Below are 13,257 nucleotides of genomic sequence, written 5' to 3' on the forward strand. Positions count from 1 at the left end.
CTGCTGTCAGCCACTGGGAAAGTCATCGCAAGAATCCTCCTCAATCGTCTTCTCCCTGTGGCTGAAGAGCTCCTCCCAGAGTCGCAATGCAGATTCCTTCCACTAATGGGTACAACGGACATGATCTTCACCGCACGACAACCACAAGAGAAATGCAGGGAACAGCATCAACTCTTGTACATGGCCTTTTTTGACCTCAAAAGCCTTTGACACTCTCAACCGTGAGGGACTATGAAGCGTCCTCCTCCGTTTCGGCTGCCATCAAAAGTTTGTCACCATCCACCGTCTGCTCTACGATGACATGCAAGCCATGATCCTGACCAACGGATCCACCACAGACCCAATCCATATACGGATCGGGGTCAAGCAGGGCTGCATCATCGCACCAACACTCTTCTCGATCTTCCTTGCTGCAATGCTTCATCTCACTCTCAACAAGCTCCCCGTTGGAGTGGAACTAAACTATAGAGCTACCGCCTCCTCCAGGCGAGATCCTTTGTCATTGAACTACAGTACGTGGACGACGCTTGCGTCTGCGCACTCTGAGGCCGAACTCCAAGCCATCATTAACACCTTCACCTAGGCGTACAAAAGCATGGGCCTTACACTAAACATCTGTAAGACAAAGGTCCTCCACAAACCTGACCTCGCCAAACAGCACTGCACCCCGGTTATCAAAATCCACAGCGTAGCCTTGGACAATGTGGACCATTTTCCATAACTCGGGAGCCTACTATCAGCATGGGCAGACATCGATGACTAGGTCCAAACACCGCCTCCGGTGTGCCAGCGCAGCCTCCGGTCACCTGAGGAAGTGTGTTTGAAGACCAGGACCTCAAATCTGGCACCAAGCTTATGGTCTATGGGCAGTAATGATACCCACCCTCCTATAAGGCTCAGAGTCATGGACTATATACTGACGACATCTCAAAGCGTTGGAGAAATACCACCATCGCTGCCTCCGCAAGATCCTGCAAATGGAGTATAGACGCACCAACGTCAGTGTTCTCGCTCAGGCCAACATCCCCAGCATCGAAGCACTGACCACACTCGACCAGCTCCGCTGAGCGGACCACATCGTCCACATGCTCGACACAAGATTCCCTCAGCAAGCGTTCTACTCAGAGCTCCGACATGGCAAGCGAACCCCAGATGGGCAGAGGAAACATTTCAAGGACATCCTCAAAGCCTCCTTGATAAAGTGCAACATCCCCACCGGCACCTGCGAATCCCTGGCCCAAGACTGCCCAAAGTGGAGGAAGAGCATCCAGGAGGGCACCGAGCACCCCGTGTCTCGTCGCCAAAAGCATGCGGAAATCAAGCGCACACAGCGGAGGGAGCGTGCGGCCAACCAGGCTCCCCATCCACCCTTTCCTTCAACCAGTGTGCCCCACTGTGACAGAGACTGTAATTCGCATATTGAACTGTACCCGAGAACTCACTTTTACAGTGGAAGCAAGTCTTCCTCAATTTCGAGGGACTGCCTATGATGATGATTCCATTCTCCCAGTTTCTCTGTCTCATCAGTTCTGACGATGCCACCTTCCATACCAGTGTTTCAGATATGTCTTCCTTTTTCCTCAACCAATGATTCCTATCCACTGTGGTTGACAGGGGCCTCGACCGCATATGTTCAATTTCCTGCACTTCTACTCCCTCCCAGAACACAATATGGTTCCCCTTGTCCTCACCTTCTACCTCACCAGCCTCCACATTTAACGGATCATCCTCCACCATTTCCACAACCTCCAGCATGATTCCACCAACAAACACATTTTCCCTTCCCCTCCCTGAATGCCTTCATGAAACCCTGGTCCACTCCTCTAACATACCCAACACTCACTCCCCTTCCCACGTCCCCATACAAGCACAGGAGATGCAACAACTGCCCTTTTACCTGCTCCCTTACCACCATCCAGGTAAAACAGCGATTTACTTGTACTTCTTTCAATTTAGTATACGGTATTTGCTGCGCACGATATGGTCTCCTCTACATTGGGGAGACCAAACGCAGATTGGGGGACTGCTTTGCCGTAGACCTCCATTCAGTCCGCAAGTGTGACCCCAATCCTCCGGTCACCTGTCATTTTAATTCTCCAGACCAATCACAGTCTGGCGTCTCTATCTCGGTCTCCAATGAAGCTCAACGTAAACTCAAGGAACAGCACCTCCTCTTTCTATTAGGCACTTTACAACCTTCTAGATTCAACACAGAGTTCAATAATTTCATATCATAACCTCTACCCCCATTTTTTCGGACAGCCCATTAAGCTGCGTGGTGGTCTGGAGATCCGCGCAGGCCACTCAGCGGCTTTCAAATGGAAAAAAACGTGTGAGCGCGGAAATGTGAATGGGCCGCGCAGTCCATTAAAGGGGCTGCGCACCCAAAAAAAAAGCTGGAAAATTGCACGGCAGCTGTTGCTGATGATTCTGCTATTCCTATTTATACCACCTCTAGACTCATCTTTTGTTTCTTTATTTGTCCCATTACCATCTCTTTTCACCTTGCACCATCATCCCTTTTGTTATTTAATCTATCCTGCCGTAGCACCTATCACAGACCTTCCCTTTTGTTCTTTCTTCCTCTCCCTGACTCTGCACTTGTTTAAAATCAGTTATATCTCTAACCTTTTCCAGTTCTGACGAAAGGTCATCGACCTGAAACGTTAAATCTGTTTCTCTCTCCACAGATGTTGCCTGATCTGCTGAGTATCTCCAGCACTTTCTGTTTTTATTGCACTGTGTCCTCGTTCATGATAGATTGTTAGTCTGACATCAGTCATTGGGAATCCATTATAAAGGAATTAGTAACAGGGCACTTAGAAAATCATGTGATTAGGTAGTCAACATGGTTTTATGAAAGGGAAATCGTGTTTAATAAATTTATTAGAGATTTTTGAGGATGTAACTGGCAGGGTAGATAAAAAGGAACCAGTAGATGTAGTATATTTGGACTTTCAAACGGCATTCGGTAAACTGCCACATAAAAGGTTTCTACGCAAGATAAGGGCCCATGGGACTGGGGGCAATATATTAGCATGGGGTAGAGGATTGGTTAATTGGCAGAAAACAGAGAACAGGGACAAATGGGTAATTTTCCAGTTGGCAAGCTGTAACTAGTGGGGACCCACAAAGATCAGTGCTTGGGCCTCAGCTATTAACAATCTATATTAATGACATAAATGAAGGGACCGAGTGCAATGTATCTAAGTTTGTTGACTTGGGAAAGTAATCTGTAAGGAGGACATAAAGGCCTGCAAAGGGATATAGACAGGTTAAGTGAGTGAGCAATAAGGTGGCAGATGGAATATAATTTGGAAGGAAGAATAGAAAAAACAGAATATTATTAAATGGTGAGAAACTTAAACGTTGGTGTTCAGAGAGATTTAGGTGTCATTGTACAGAAAACACAAAGTTAGTTTTGGTCTCCTTATGAGGAAGGATATACTTGCCTTAGAGGCAGGTGCAATGAAGGCTCACTAGATTGACCCCTGGGATAAGAGGGTTGTCCTATGGGGAGAGATTGAGCCTATACTCTCGAGTTTAGAATGAGAGGTGATCTCATAGAAACATAGAAATTTACAGCGCAGGAGGCCATTCCGGCCCATCGTGTCCGTGCCAGCCAACAAAGAGCCACACAACCCTTGGTCAGTAGCCCAAAAGTTACATATAAACCAATGAACAATGACAGAAAGGCAAAGAGCACCCAGCCCAACCAATCCCTCATCACAACTGCAACACCCCTTATACTAAAACATTCTACTCTCCACCCCAACCGGAGCCACGTGATGTCCTGGGAAAGGCAAAAACCAGATTAAAAACCCAGGTCAATTTAGGGAGAAAAAATCTGGGAAAATTCCTCTCCGACCCATCCAGGCGATCAAAACTAGTCCAGGAGATCACCCTGGCCGTATTCAATTTCCTACAGTACTTACCATTATATCTACTCCGTCCAACAAAAGATCATCCAATCTAATCCCAATTACCAGCTCCAGGTCCGTAACCCTGCAGGTTGCTGCACTTTAAGTGCCCATCCAACCATCTCTTAAAAGTGGTGAGGGTTTCTGCATCCATCACTCTTCCAGTCAGCGAGTTCCAGATCCCCATAACCCTCTGTGTAAAGAAGCTCCCCCCCTCAAATCCCCTCTAAATCTTCCACCAATCACTTTAAAACTATGCCCCCCTCCCCCGTAATAGATCCCCCCACCAATGGAAATAGACCCTTACTATCCACTATGACCAGGCCTCTCAATATTTTGTACACCTCAACGAGGTCTCCTCTTAACCTCCTCTGCTCCAATGAGAACAAACCCAGCCTATCCAATCTGTCCTCATAACTAAGATTCTCCATTCCAGGCAGCATCCTAGTAAATCTCCTCTGCACCCTCTCTAGTGCAATCACGTCCTTCCTATAATACGGCGACCAGAACTGCACGCAATATTCCAGCTGTGGCCGAACCAAAGTATTATACAATTTAAGCATAACCTCCCTGCTCTTATATTCTATGCCTCGGCCAATAAAGGCAAGCATTCCGTATGCCTTAACTCATTGAAACATACAAGATTCTAAGGGGGATTGACAGGATAGATGCCGAGAGGTTGTTTCCCCTGGCTGGAGAGTCTAGAATAGTGGCTTAGTCTTAGGATAAGGGGTCAGCCATTTAAGACTGGGATAAGATGGAATTTCTTCACTCAGAGGGTTGTGAATCTTTGGAATTCTCTACCTCAAAGGGGTGTGGATGCTGAGTCATTGAGTATATTCAAGGCTGAGCTAGATAGATTTTTGGACTCTAGGGGAATCAAGATCAACCATGATTTTATTGAATGGCGGAGCAGACTTGAAGAGCCATAAGGCCTACTCCTGCTCCTAATTGTTACATCTTATATGGGAGTGGTGATTTTTTTATTCCAGATAAGTTGGAATATGCTAAAAGGAAATGGGTTTGGGATTTCTGCACATAGTTTTTTTTTTAAATACAATTTTATTGAAAAGGAATATTAAGGGTTTCAGGTTATTTAAAAAAATGTGATTTTCAATGTCAATTTTAGGCTACATTAAATCCAGGTTTCAACAGTACTTTGTTTAAAATCATGTTGACGTTGGATACTGAGAAACAATCCTCACAACTGTTTCATGCCTGCGTTATTTGACAGCTGGAATGAGTGCTTTTTCTTCAGTGCTGCTGAAGTAAAACATTTTATAGGAAGTAAGATGTAGCCATGTTTCATTTTAAACCATTTCCCCTTATTTTTAGCGACCTACTTCATGTATTTTGTTTTTTTTTGTTTGGGGAGCAAGAATGACCCTAGTAATGAATCAATCACTAATATGAAACAAATTTGGCTCACTGCAAAACATTTCCCCTCAACCGTGACAGCAAACCATCAAATTGCTATAGGGTTTAATTACATCACACGAACGTGCTTACTCTAAGGTGTGGAAAAGCTGAGATTACCCAGAATGAGCAATATTAATAAGATGAGAATACTAGGGAGACTCTAATCTTTCCCAAAGAGAGCAAATCCCCAGATCCTATTAGCAATAAATCCAAACAGATAAAAGATATTAATTTCCAAAAAAGAAACAATCGATTAAAACTTTGGCTTTTCATCTGTGGAAGGAGACATTTTAGAGGTGATCTTATAGAAGGAGCAAATGTGAAAGTGTCTCAAGACTAAGGAATGTGTAGTTGCCTGCGTCTATTTTGTTAATAGTTTTTAAAAATTGGTACATTCGCTTGTGCCCAATTTAACATGGATTCCCATTGAATGCTTTTATGGAGACCACCAGCCATTTAATCCTGTGCCTCTTAGGACCCTGGAGTATGATCCATTCCTGGGACTTTGTTTTGAACCTTCAAAACATGGTTAGAACCTTTATTTCATTGGTGTTAAAGTCATTTAACACACTTGGATTATTTTATATTAGCTAATAGCACATTGCAACAGTACAGAACTCAAAAAACCAGTCGCTGTTATTAAAGTGGTAGGTGCAATCTTAAAAACATACAAAATGAAAACTTAAATACATCAGGCCATGAAGAAACCTGTTAATCAAGTGATTGAAAAATGAAAAGGGAGTGAATATTCAGCAATAGATAGCAAGTGCATCACTGCTGGTAACAAACTTAAAATTACTCAGAACTTGAAACCTCAACCTAGATCGGCTCTGTGCCGATTAGTTCTCAAGCATAACTACGCACCCACAGGCACAAAGTCCATCAGATAATAAAGGCTGCACTGGAAGCAGACATTTACAAGTTCTACACAGGCTACCAGGGTTCAAAACAAATACCCACGATTGATGTTTATTCCAGATGACCAAGAGGCACAAATTGAGATTAATGAGGTGCTAAGGATCTTCATAATGGATGTTGGAGAGGTCCCATTAGATTGGAAACAAAGTAATGTGGTACCCGTTGTTTTTATAACCTGGAGACAAACTAGACCCAGGCAACTACAAACTAATTTGTTTTGAGGTGCATTTAAGCTTTGATTCTTCTCAATGTCAATGCTCATCTTACAGCATGTGTGCAAATTTAACTTGGTATGAATATTAGACAACGGACACATTCTGATGAATAAAATGGAGTGTCTTTGAAGAAACTCATTCACTTCTGTTCTGATACAAGTTAACCAACACACTCTTTGGAGTGGGATGATTACTGCAAATGAATGTAACTCAGGACACATGTATCACTAGATAATTGAATGGCCATAACAAGGTTATATATTGGGCCAGAACTTGCAATATAAACTAAATATTTAATTGCATGAAATTTTCACGTTATTAGACCTAGTCTACAATCTACTCCTGTGTATTCAAAGTTGTTTAATTTGAATGACAGGACTGGATAATTTGAAATGTGCTTAAAAGGAGTACCATTTTAATGCAATTGCTTAATTTCAATTTATGGATAATTTAAATTTATGGAGGGTGGGGGGGATAATGATCAGGAACAGACTGTTTCTATTTCTATACTAGCCTATAACCAAACCACCAACAATTATGAATTACATACACTCAAGCTGAGTTTGTTTTACAAAACAAATCCTAAGCTCTAAATTACATTGTTTACTTTTGAGAAAGGTGTAGAAAAAATACCGAAATACAAATTTCCCAAATGTCAGAGATGCAAGTAGTCAATGATTTTTTGCTGCACTTTAACAACTACGATGTTTGATTTGTTATAGACTGTCTTTTAGATACATTCAATTATGCTTCCAACACTGGAAGATTTTTTTTTAAAGGAGTTTTTAAAAAGACTTGCGAGGGACTTTGGCGATCTGAAATGGAACATCTTTTTGGTGCAATAGCTGGATTTTCCCATTGGCTTTCTGAGCCAGCTATTATGGTAACCTCCCAGAGAAAGTAGATTTCCAAACCTGCAGTCTAAGCTGGATTCAAACTCAGGTTTCACTGTTAACTGAATCATTATGACACTCAGTCCTTATGTTACATGCATATTTTCACTATCTAAGTGTGTAATAACCCACATTATAGTAGCAATTTTAAAGTACAACTCCTATTACAGAAGTCTCCATGTTGCCTCTATTTTATTGCTCGAGGTTAATCCTAACATTGCTTAGCAACTGCAGAAAAATATCTACCTAGATATCAAAGATTCCATGCAGAAATTCAGTGACTGACAGCTCAATTTTTCAAACTCAATCTCACATTCCAGAATGACTCACAACCACACAAAAAAAAATGTAAGATCCGCAAACAAAAAAATAGTCTTCTGCAAAGGCTGAAAACTCGAGGGCTTCTACAATGTACACTGAGTAAAAGTTAAGTATTTTTCTCAGTAACCTTTCACAAATATTATCTTTTCACCGAAGCTCATATTTTCCACTCTACATGCACATAATCACGACTAAGTTTTTCAACCACTAGTCTTCCCAATTGCTCAACCTCTTTTACACCTCTGTAAAATCCAACATTACACACAATGGCACCATTGATAAAACTTTCCATTTCTACTTTTAACCGTCAATGCAGAATTGCAGAAATTTTGGTCCAAGCCTGGGGCTGTAGCCAGTCAACTTTTCTTGCATTATTTGAAAGTTACACCAATTTTCTCTCCATCCACGTGGGGAACCACGCCACATCTTGGCACTCTCTCCTTACAATATCGAGTGTGAATTCACCACTTAGAGCAGGAAGATCACAAATAAGACCCTATACCCTAAGCTGCCAGGGATCAATGCAATGAAACTACCTCAAGTGTTTCAATGTTTTCTCTTTACCAGCCTCTTCTTACCAGACAAAATCTCATGTCCCACTGATGCTGACTGCCCTCCAATATCTCAGCCAAGATACTCAGGCTTCACTTGGGAGACGAGAAAGTGAGCGTTAACATGACAATTTACTTTGAGGGGAGGGGCAATAAAACAGGCATGATTATGTCCTCAGATGCACAATGCCAGCAGGCTATGCTACATAGTGATCAAGGAGATAGAGCGGGGAAAAGCTTATTGATTTCCTTCCTTTCCTATACGAGACACACTGAGGCCAACTATAGTGTCCCCAATGCCCTAACTCAGCACAGATCAGAGTTCAAACCGCAGATTCTTCTGGTATGGTTTAGTACCATGCTACATTTTACATCTACACAAAGAAATCTGAAGAGCATTATGCAACAAAGTGCATCTTCAATACTATAGGTTCATGTCATTGGTTCCCAATAACTTTATCCTGGAAAATTTCAAATAGTGGACTGAGATTTTTTTTAAATACAAAGATACATGCCATTTTCAGTATACCCCAGAATTTACTACAAGTACATTTGTTTATCTTCTGGTATAAAGCATTGAAATGATATCCTAGCTACTAAAAATTGTAAACTTGCCAACGATCAGCATTAGCTACAATTAAATCTCTACTTGCCTTTACAAGAAGTGAAAGTTTCCCCAAAAACTGTATGTTTTAAACCCAGCTTTTTATATGAATACAAACTTCAGCAATATAGATCTGTAAACATCTAAAGCACTAACTGTCCTGTATTAATACAAAGAAAAGAAACAGAATTTAGTGTACTTTGACATTAGAGCTAGTCATAACCTTCACTGGCTCCTTCAAGTTTCCTGAAACAATGTGATTTTGAGTTACATTGTGCAACTGCGTTGTCACAAGGCACCACTACTAGACCATGTTTAGGGCTGTTAGCACAGAGACTGGAACATTTTGCTACTGGCTTCCAGTAAATACCCAGACCAGGTATAACAGAGGTAGCTGAAGAGCCAGCACAATGGGCTGAATGGCCTCTAACATAAGAACATAAGAAATAGGAACAGGAGTAGGCCATACGGCCCCTCGAGCCTGCTCCGCCATTCAATAAGATCATGGCTGATCTGATCATGGACTCAGCTCCAATTCCCCAGAACCCATTATCGTTTAAGAAACTATTTCTGTCTTAAATGTATTCAATGTCCCAGCTTCCACAGCTCTGAGGCAGCGAATTCCACAGATTTACAAACCTCAGAAGAAATTTCTCCTCATCTCTGTTTTAAATGGGCAGACCCTTATTCTAAGATCATGCCCTCTAGTTCTAGTCTTGCCCCATCAGTGGAAACATCCTCTCTGCATCCACCTTGTCAAGCCCCCTTATAATCTTATACGTTTCGATAAGATCACCTTTCATTCTTCTGAATTCCAATGAGTAGAGGCCCAACCTATTCAAGCTTTCCTCATAAGTCAACCCCCTCATCCCCAGAATCAACCTTGTGAACCTCCTCTGAACTGCCTCCAAAGAAAGTGTATCCTTTCATAAATATGGAAACCAAAACTGCATGCAGTATTCCAGGTGTGGCCTCACCAATTCCAACATCTACACTTTTGCAGCAAGGGGCCAGATCGATGTGCCACAACTTCTCAGCTAACAGCACATAATCGCCTTTGACTCAAGTAGAATCCTGACTGAATATTACATCCTATTTCAAATCTATGTTGTTCATCTTGGCATTTTTCCTGTTTTTCTCTCCTCTCTCCTTCCCCACTCACTTTTGTGTGGTTCTCTTGCAGAAACAGCTAGTGAGGTTATGGGACTAGAATGAAATAATCTGACAATGCTGGCAGTTGTCTCAGCGTTACATCCAAGTTCTGCCCCCAGCTGTGCTGCTCTGCCTTTCCAGTTTGCATATGCCTCAGAAAGCTGCATTATTGCATGACTGTAGCCAGATATTTGAAATTTGTACACACACTCCATTAGTTGCCCATTCACCAATGCTCCTGAATATGCATATTAAGCACCAGATTCAGGCAATGATTGTGGACTAAATGAAATTAGGAAGATGGTTCATGGCAGAGTAAAGCCCCCTGTAACACTCCCTCTCACCTGGCTCAGAAGATTGTGGAACTAAGACACACTCCTGAGGTCTAAGGAAGTGCTGCATTATCAGAAGTGCCATTTTTGGATGAGACTTCATCTAACTGAGGCTTCGTCTAACTGCTCAGGAGGATGTAAAAGATCCCATGGTACTATGTGAATAGGAGCAGGGCAATTCTCCTCTCAAAACACATTAACACTGGTCATTTATCCTATTACTGTCCGGAAACTTGCTGTATACAAACTGGTGGCTATTTCCCTACAAAACAGCAACTGCACTTCAAAAGTAATTTATTGTCTGTGAAGCAATTTGGGACACCCAGAAATGCACTATGTAAAAGCAAATTCTAAGTGCAAATGCCAGTCCTGAGGGTTTGACAGGTGCTGTGGAAATTCCATTCCCAAGGGTGTGATAGGCACTGTGCATTGGGAGGGCGCTGAGCACCTCGAATCTCGTCATCGAGAGCATGCAGAAATCAAGCGCAGGCAGCGGAAAGAACGTGCGGCAAACCAGTCCCACCAACCCCTTCCCTCGACGACTGTTTGTCCCACCTGTGACAGAGACTGTGGACTGTACAGCCACCTATGAACTCATGTGAAGAGTGGAAGCAAGTCTTCCTCGATTCCAAGGGACTGCGCCTATGATGATGATGCATTTGCCAATCTTGAGGCTGCTGAGTGAGTTTAGTCATTTAAAAATAGTAATGACTTTAAAAAGGCGTTCAAAATAAAATCTACTCAAAAGTGTAAGTGCCGAGGTTTTGGTCTCCTTATCTGAGAAAGGACATACATGCTTCAGAGGCAGTGCAATGAAGGCTGTTGTTGTTTACTAAATTTATCCCTCGGATGAGAGGATTGTCTCATGAGGAGAGATTGAGTAAAATGGGACTATACTCCAGAGCTTAGAAGAATGAGAGGTGATCTCATTGACACATAGACATTGAGAGGTTGTTTCCACCGGCTGGAGAGTATAGAATTAAGGTTGGAGGGGGGGGGGGGGGGGTGGGGGAGAGCATAGCCTCAGGATAAGGGATCTGGCCATTTAAGACTGGTGAAGTATAGTCACTGTTGTAATGTAGAAAAGGCATCAGCAAGCTCCCACAAACAGCAAACATGACGACCAGTTCAACTGTTTCTTTTAAAAAAGTGAGGCTGGCCAAAAAATAAATATTGGCCAGGGCACCGGGGAGAACTCTCCTCTTTTGTAACATAGCACCATGGGTGAGAGATGCTGCGTGTCCGAGGGACCCGCTGCCCCGGTCTCTCTCCCTCCCTATGCCCCCATCTCTCTCTCTTCCTCCCTCCATCCCTCCCTGTGCCCCCCCGTCTCTCTCTCCCTCTCTCCATGCCCCCGTCTGTCTCTGTCTCTCTGTGCCCCCCGTCTCTCTCTCTCCCTCTCCCTCCCTCCCTGTGCCCCCGTCTCTGTCTCTGTCTCTCTGTGCCCCCGTCTCTCTCCCTCCCTGTGCCCCGTCTCTCTCCCTCCCTGTGCCCCGTCTCTCTCCCTCCCTGTGCCCCCATCTCCCTCTCCCTCCTTGTGCCCCCGTCTCTCTCTCCCTCCCTGTGCCCCCGTCTCTCTCTCCCTCCCTGTGCCCCCATCTCCCTCTCCCTCCCTGTGCCCCCGTCTCTCTCTCCCTCCCTGTGCCCCCGTCTCTCTCTCCCTCCCTGTGCCCCCGTCTCTCTCTCTCCCTCCGTGCCCCCGTCTCTCTCTCTCTCTCTCTCCGTGCCCCCGTCTCTCTCTCTCTCTCCGTGCCCCCGTCTCTCTCTCTCTGTGCCCCCGTCTCTCTCTCTCTCTCTCTCCGTGCCCCCGTGTCTCTCTCTCTCTCTCTCTCCGTGCCCCCGTCTCTCTCTCTCCGTGCCCCCGTCTCTCTCTCTCTCTCTCTCTCTCTCTCTCTTTCCCTGTGCCCCCGTCTCTCTCTCTCCCTGTGCCCCCGTCTCTCTCTCTCTCCCTGTGCCCCCGTCTCCCGCTCTCTCTCCCTGTGCCCCCGTCTCTCTCTCTCTCCCTGTGCCCCCGTCTCTCTCTCTCTCTCTCTCCGTGCCCCGTGTCTCTCTCTCTCTCTCTCCCTGTGCCCCCGTCTCTCCCTCCCTGTGCCCCCATCTCTCTCTCTCCCTCCCTGTGCCCCCGTCTCTCCCTCCCTGTGCCCCCGTCTCTCCCTCCCTGTCTCTCTTTCCCTCCCTCCCTGTGCCCCCGTCTCTCCCTCCCTGTGCCCCCGTCTCTCCCTCCCTGTCTCTCTTTCCCTCCCTCACTGTGGCCCCGTCTCTCCCTCCCTGTCTCTCTTTCCCTCCCTCCCTGTGCCCCCGTCTCTCTCTCTCTCCCTCCCTGTGCCCCCGTCTCTCTCCCTCCCTGTGCCCCCGTCTCCCTCTTTCTCCCTCTCTCCCTGTGCCCCCGTCTCCCTCTTTCTCCCTCTCTCCCTGTGCCCCCGTCTCCCTCTTTCTCCCTCTCTCCCTGTGCCCCCGTCTATCTCCCTCCCTGTGCCCCCGTCTCCCTCTTTCTCCCTCTCTCCCTCCCTCCCTGTGCCCCGAGGGTCCCGCTGCCCCGGTCTCTCTCTTCCAATGCCCCCGATGCATACACACACACACACAGAGAGAGAAGGTCCGCGCGGCCTAGATGCTGGTCAGCAGAGGGATCGGTGGGCGGTGGGAAGAGGGGGTCTCGTACCTCTGGAAGACGGACCAAAGGAAGCCCTGGTCGGCGAGGCCGTTGTTCTGCTGCTGGTTCTGGTGGTGCGGCTGCGGCTGCTGCTGCCGGTACTGATACGCCATCAGAGACGGTGAGTGCCACGAGCTCAATCCCAATCGTTTCACCCCTCCCTCGCTCGTTCTCGCCCCGCTCAGGCCCTTCCGCCAGCGTCACCTGGCCCCGCCCCCGCTCAGGCCCTTGCAGCCAGCGTCACCTGACTCCGCCCCCGCGCAGGCGCTTGCGCCAGCGTCA

General features: G+C 45.6%; 1 protein-coding gene across 1 annotated transcript in view; it reads right to left on the reverse strand.

Moving 5' to 3' along the window:
- The window catches only part of pdcd6 (programmed cell death 6), a 29,910-nt gene extending 16,731 nt beyond the window's left edge, over positions 1 to 13,179 (reverse strand). The window contains exon 1 of the mRNA XM_070879831.1: positions 12,985 to 13,179. Coding sequence (XP_070735932.1) covers positions 12,985 to 13,088 — 104 coding nt within the window. The 5' untranslated portion in view covers positions 13,089 to 13,179. The remainder of the gene's footprint in view (positions 1 to 12,984) is intronic.
- Between the last annotated feature and the right edge of the window lie 78 nt (positions 13,180 to 13,257).

This window comes from Pristiophorus japonicus, chromosome 5 (assembly GCF_044704955.1).
Source record: "Pristiophorus japonicus isolate sPriJap1 chromosome 5, sPriJap1.hap1, whole genome shotgun sequence".
NCBI classification, from domain to species: Eukaryota; Metazoa; Chordata; class Chondrichthyes; family Pristiophoridae; genus Pristiophorus; species Pristiophorus japonicus.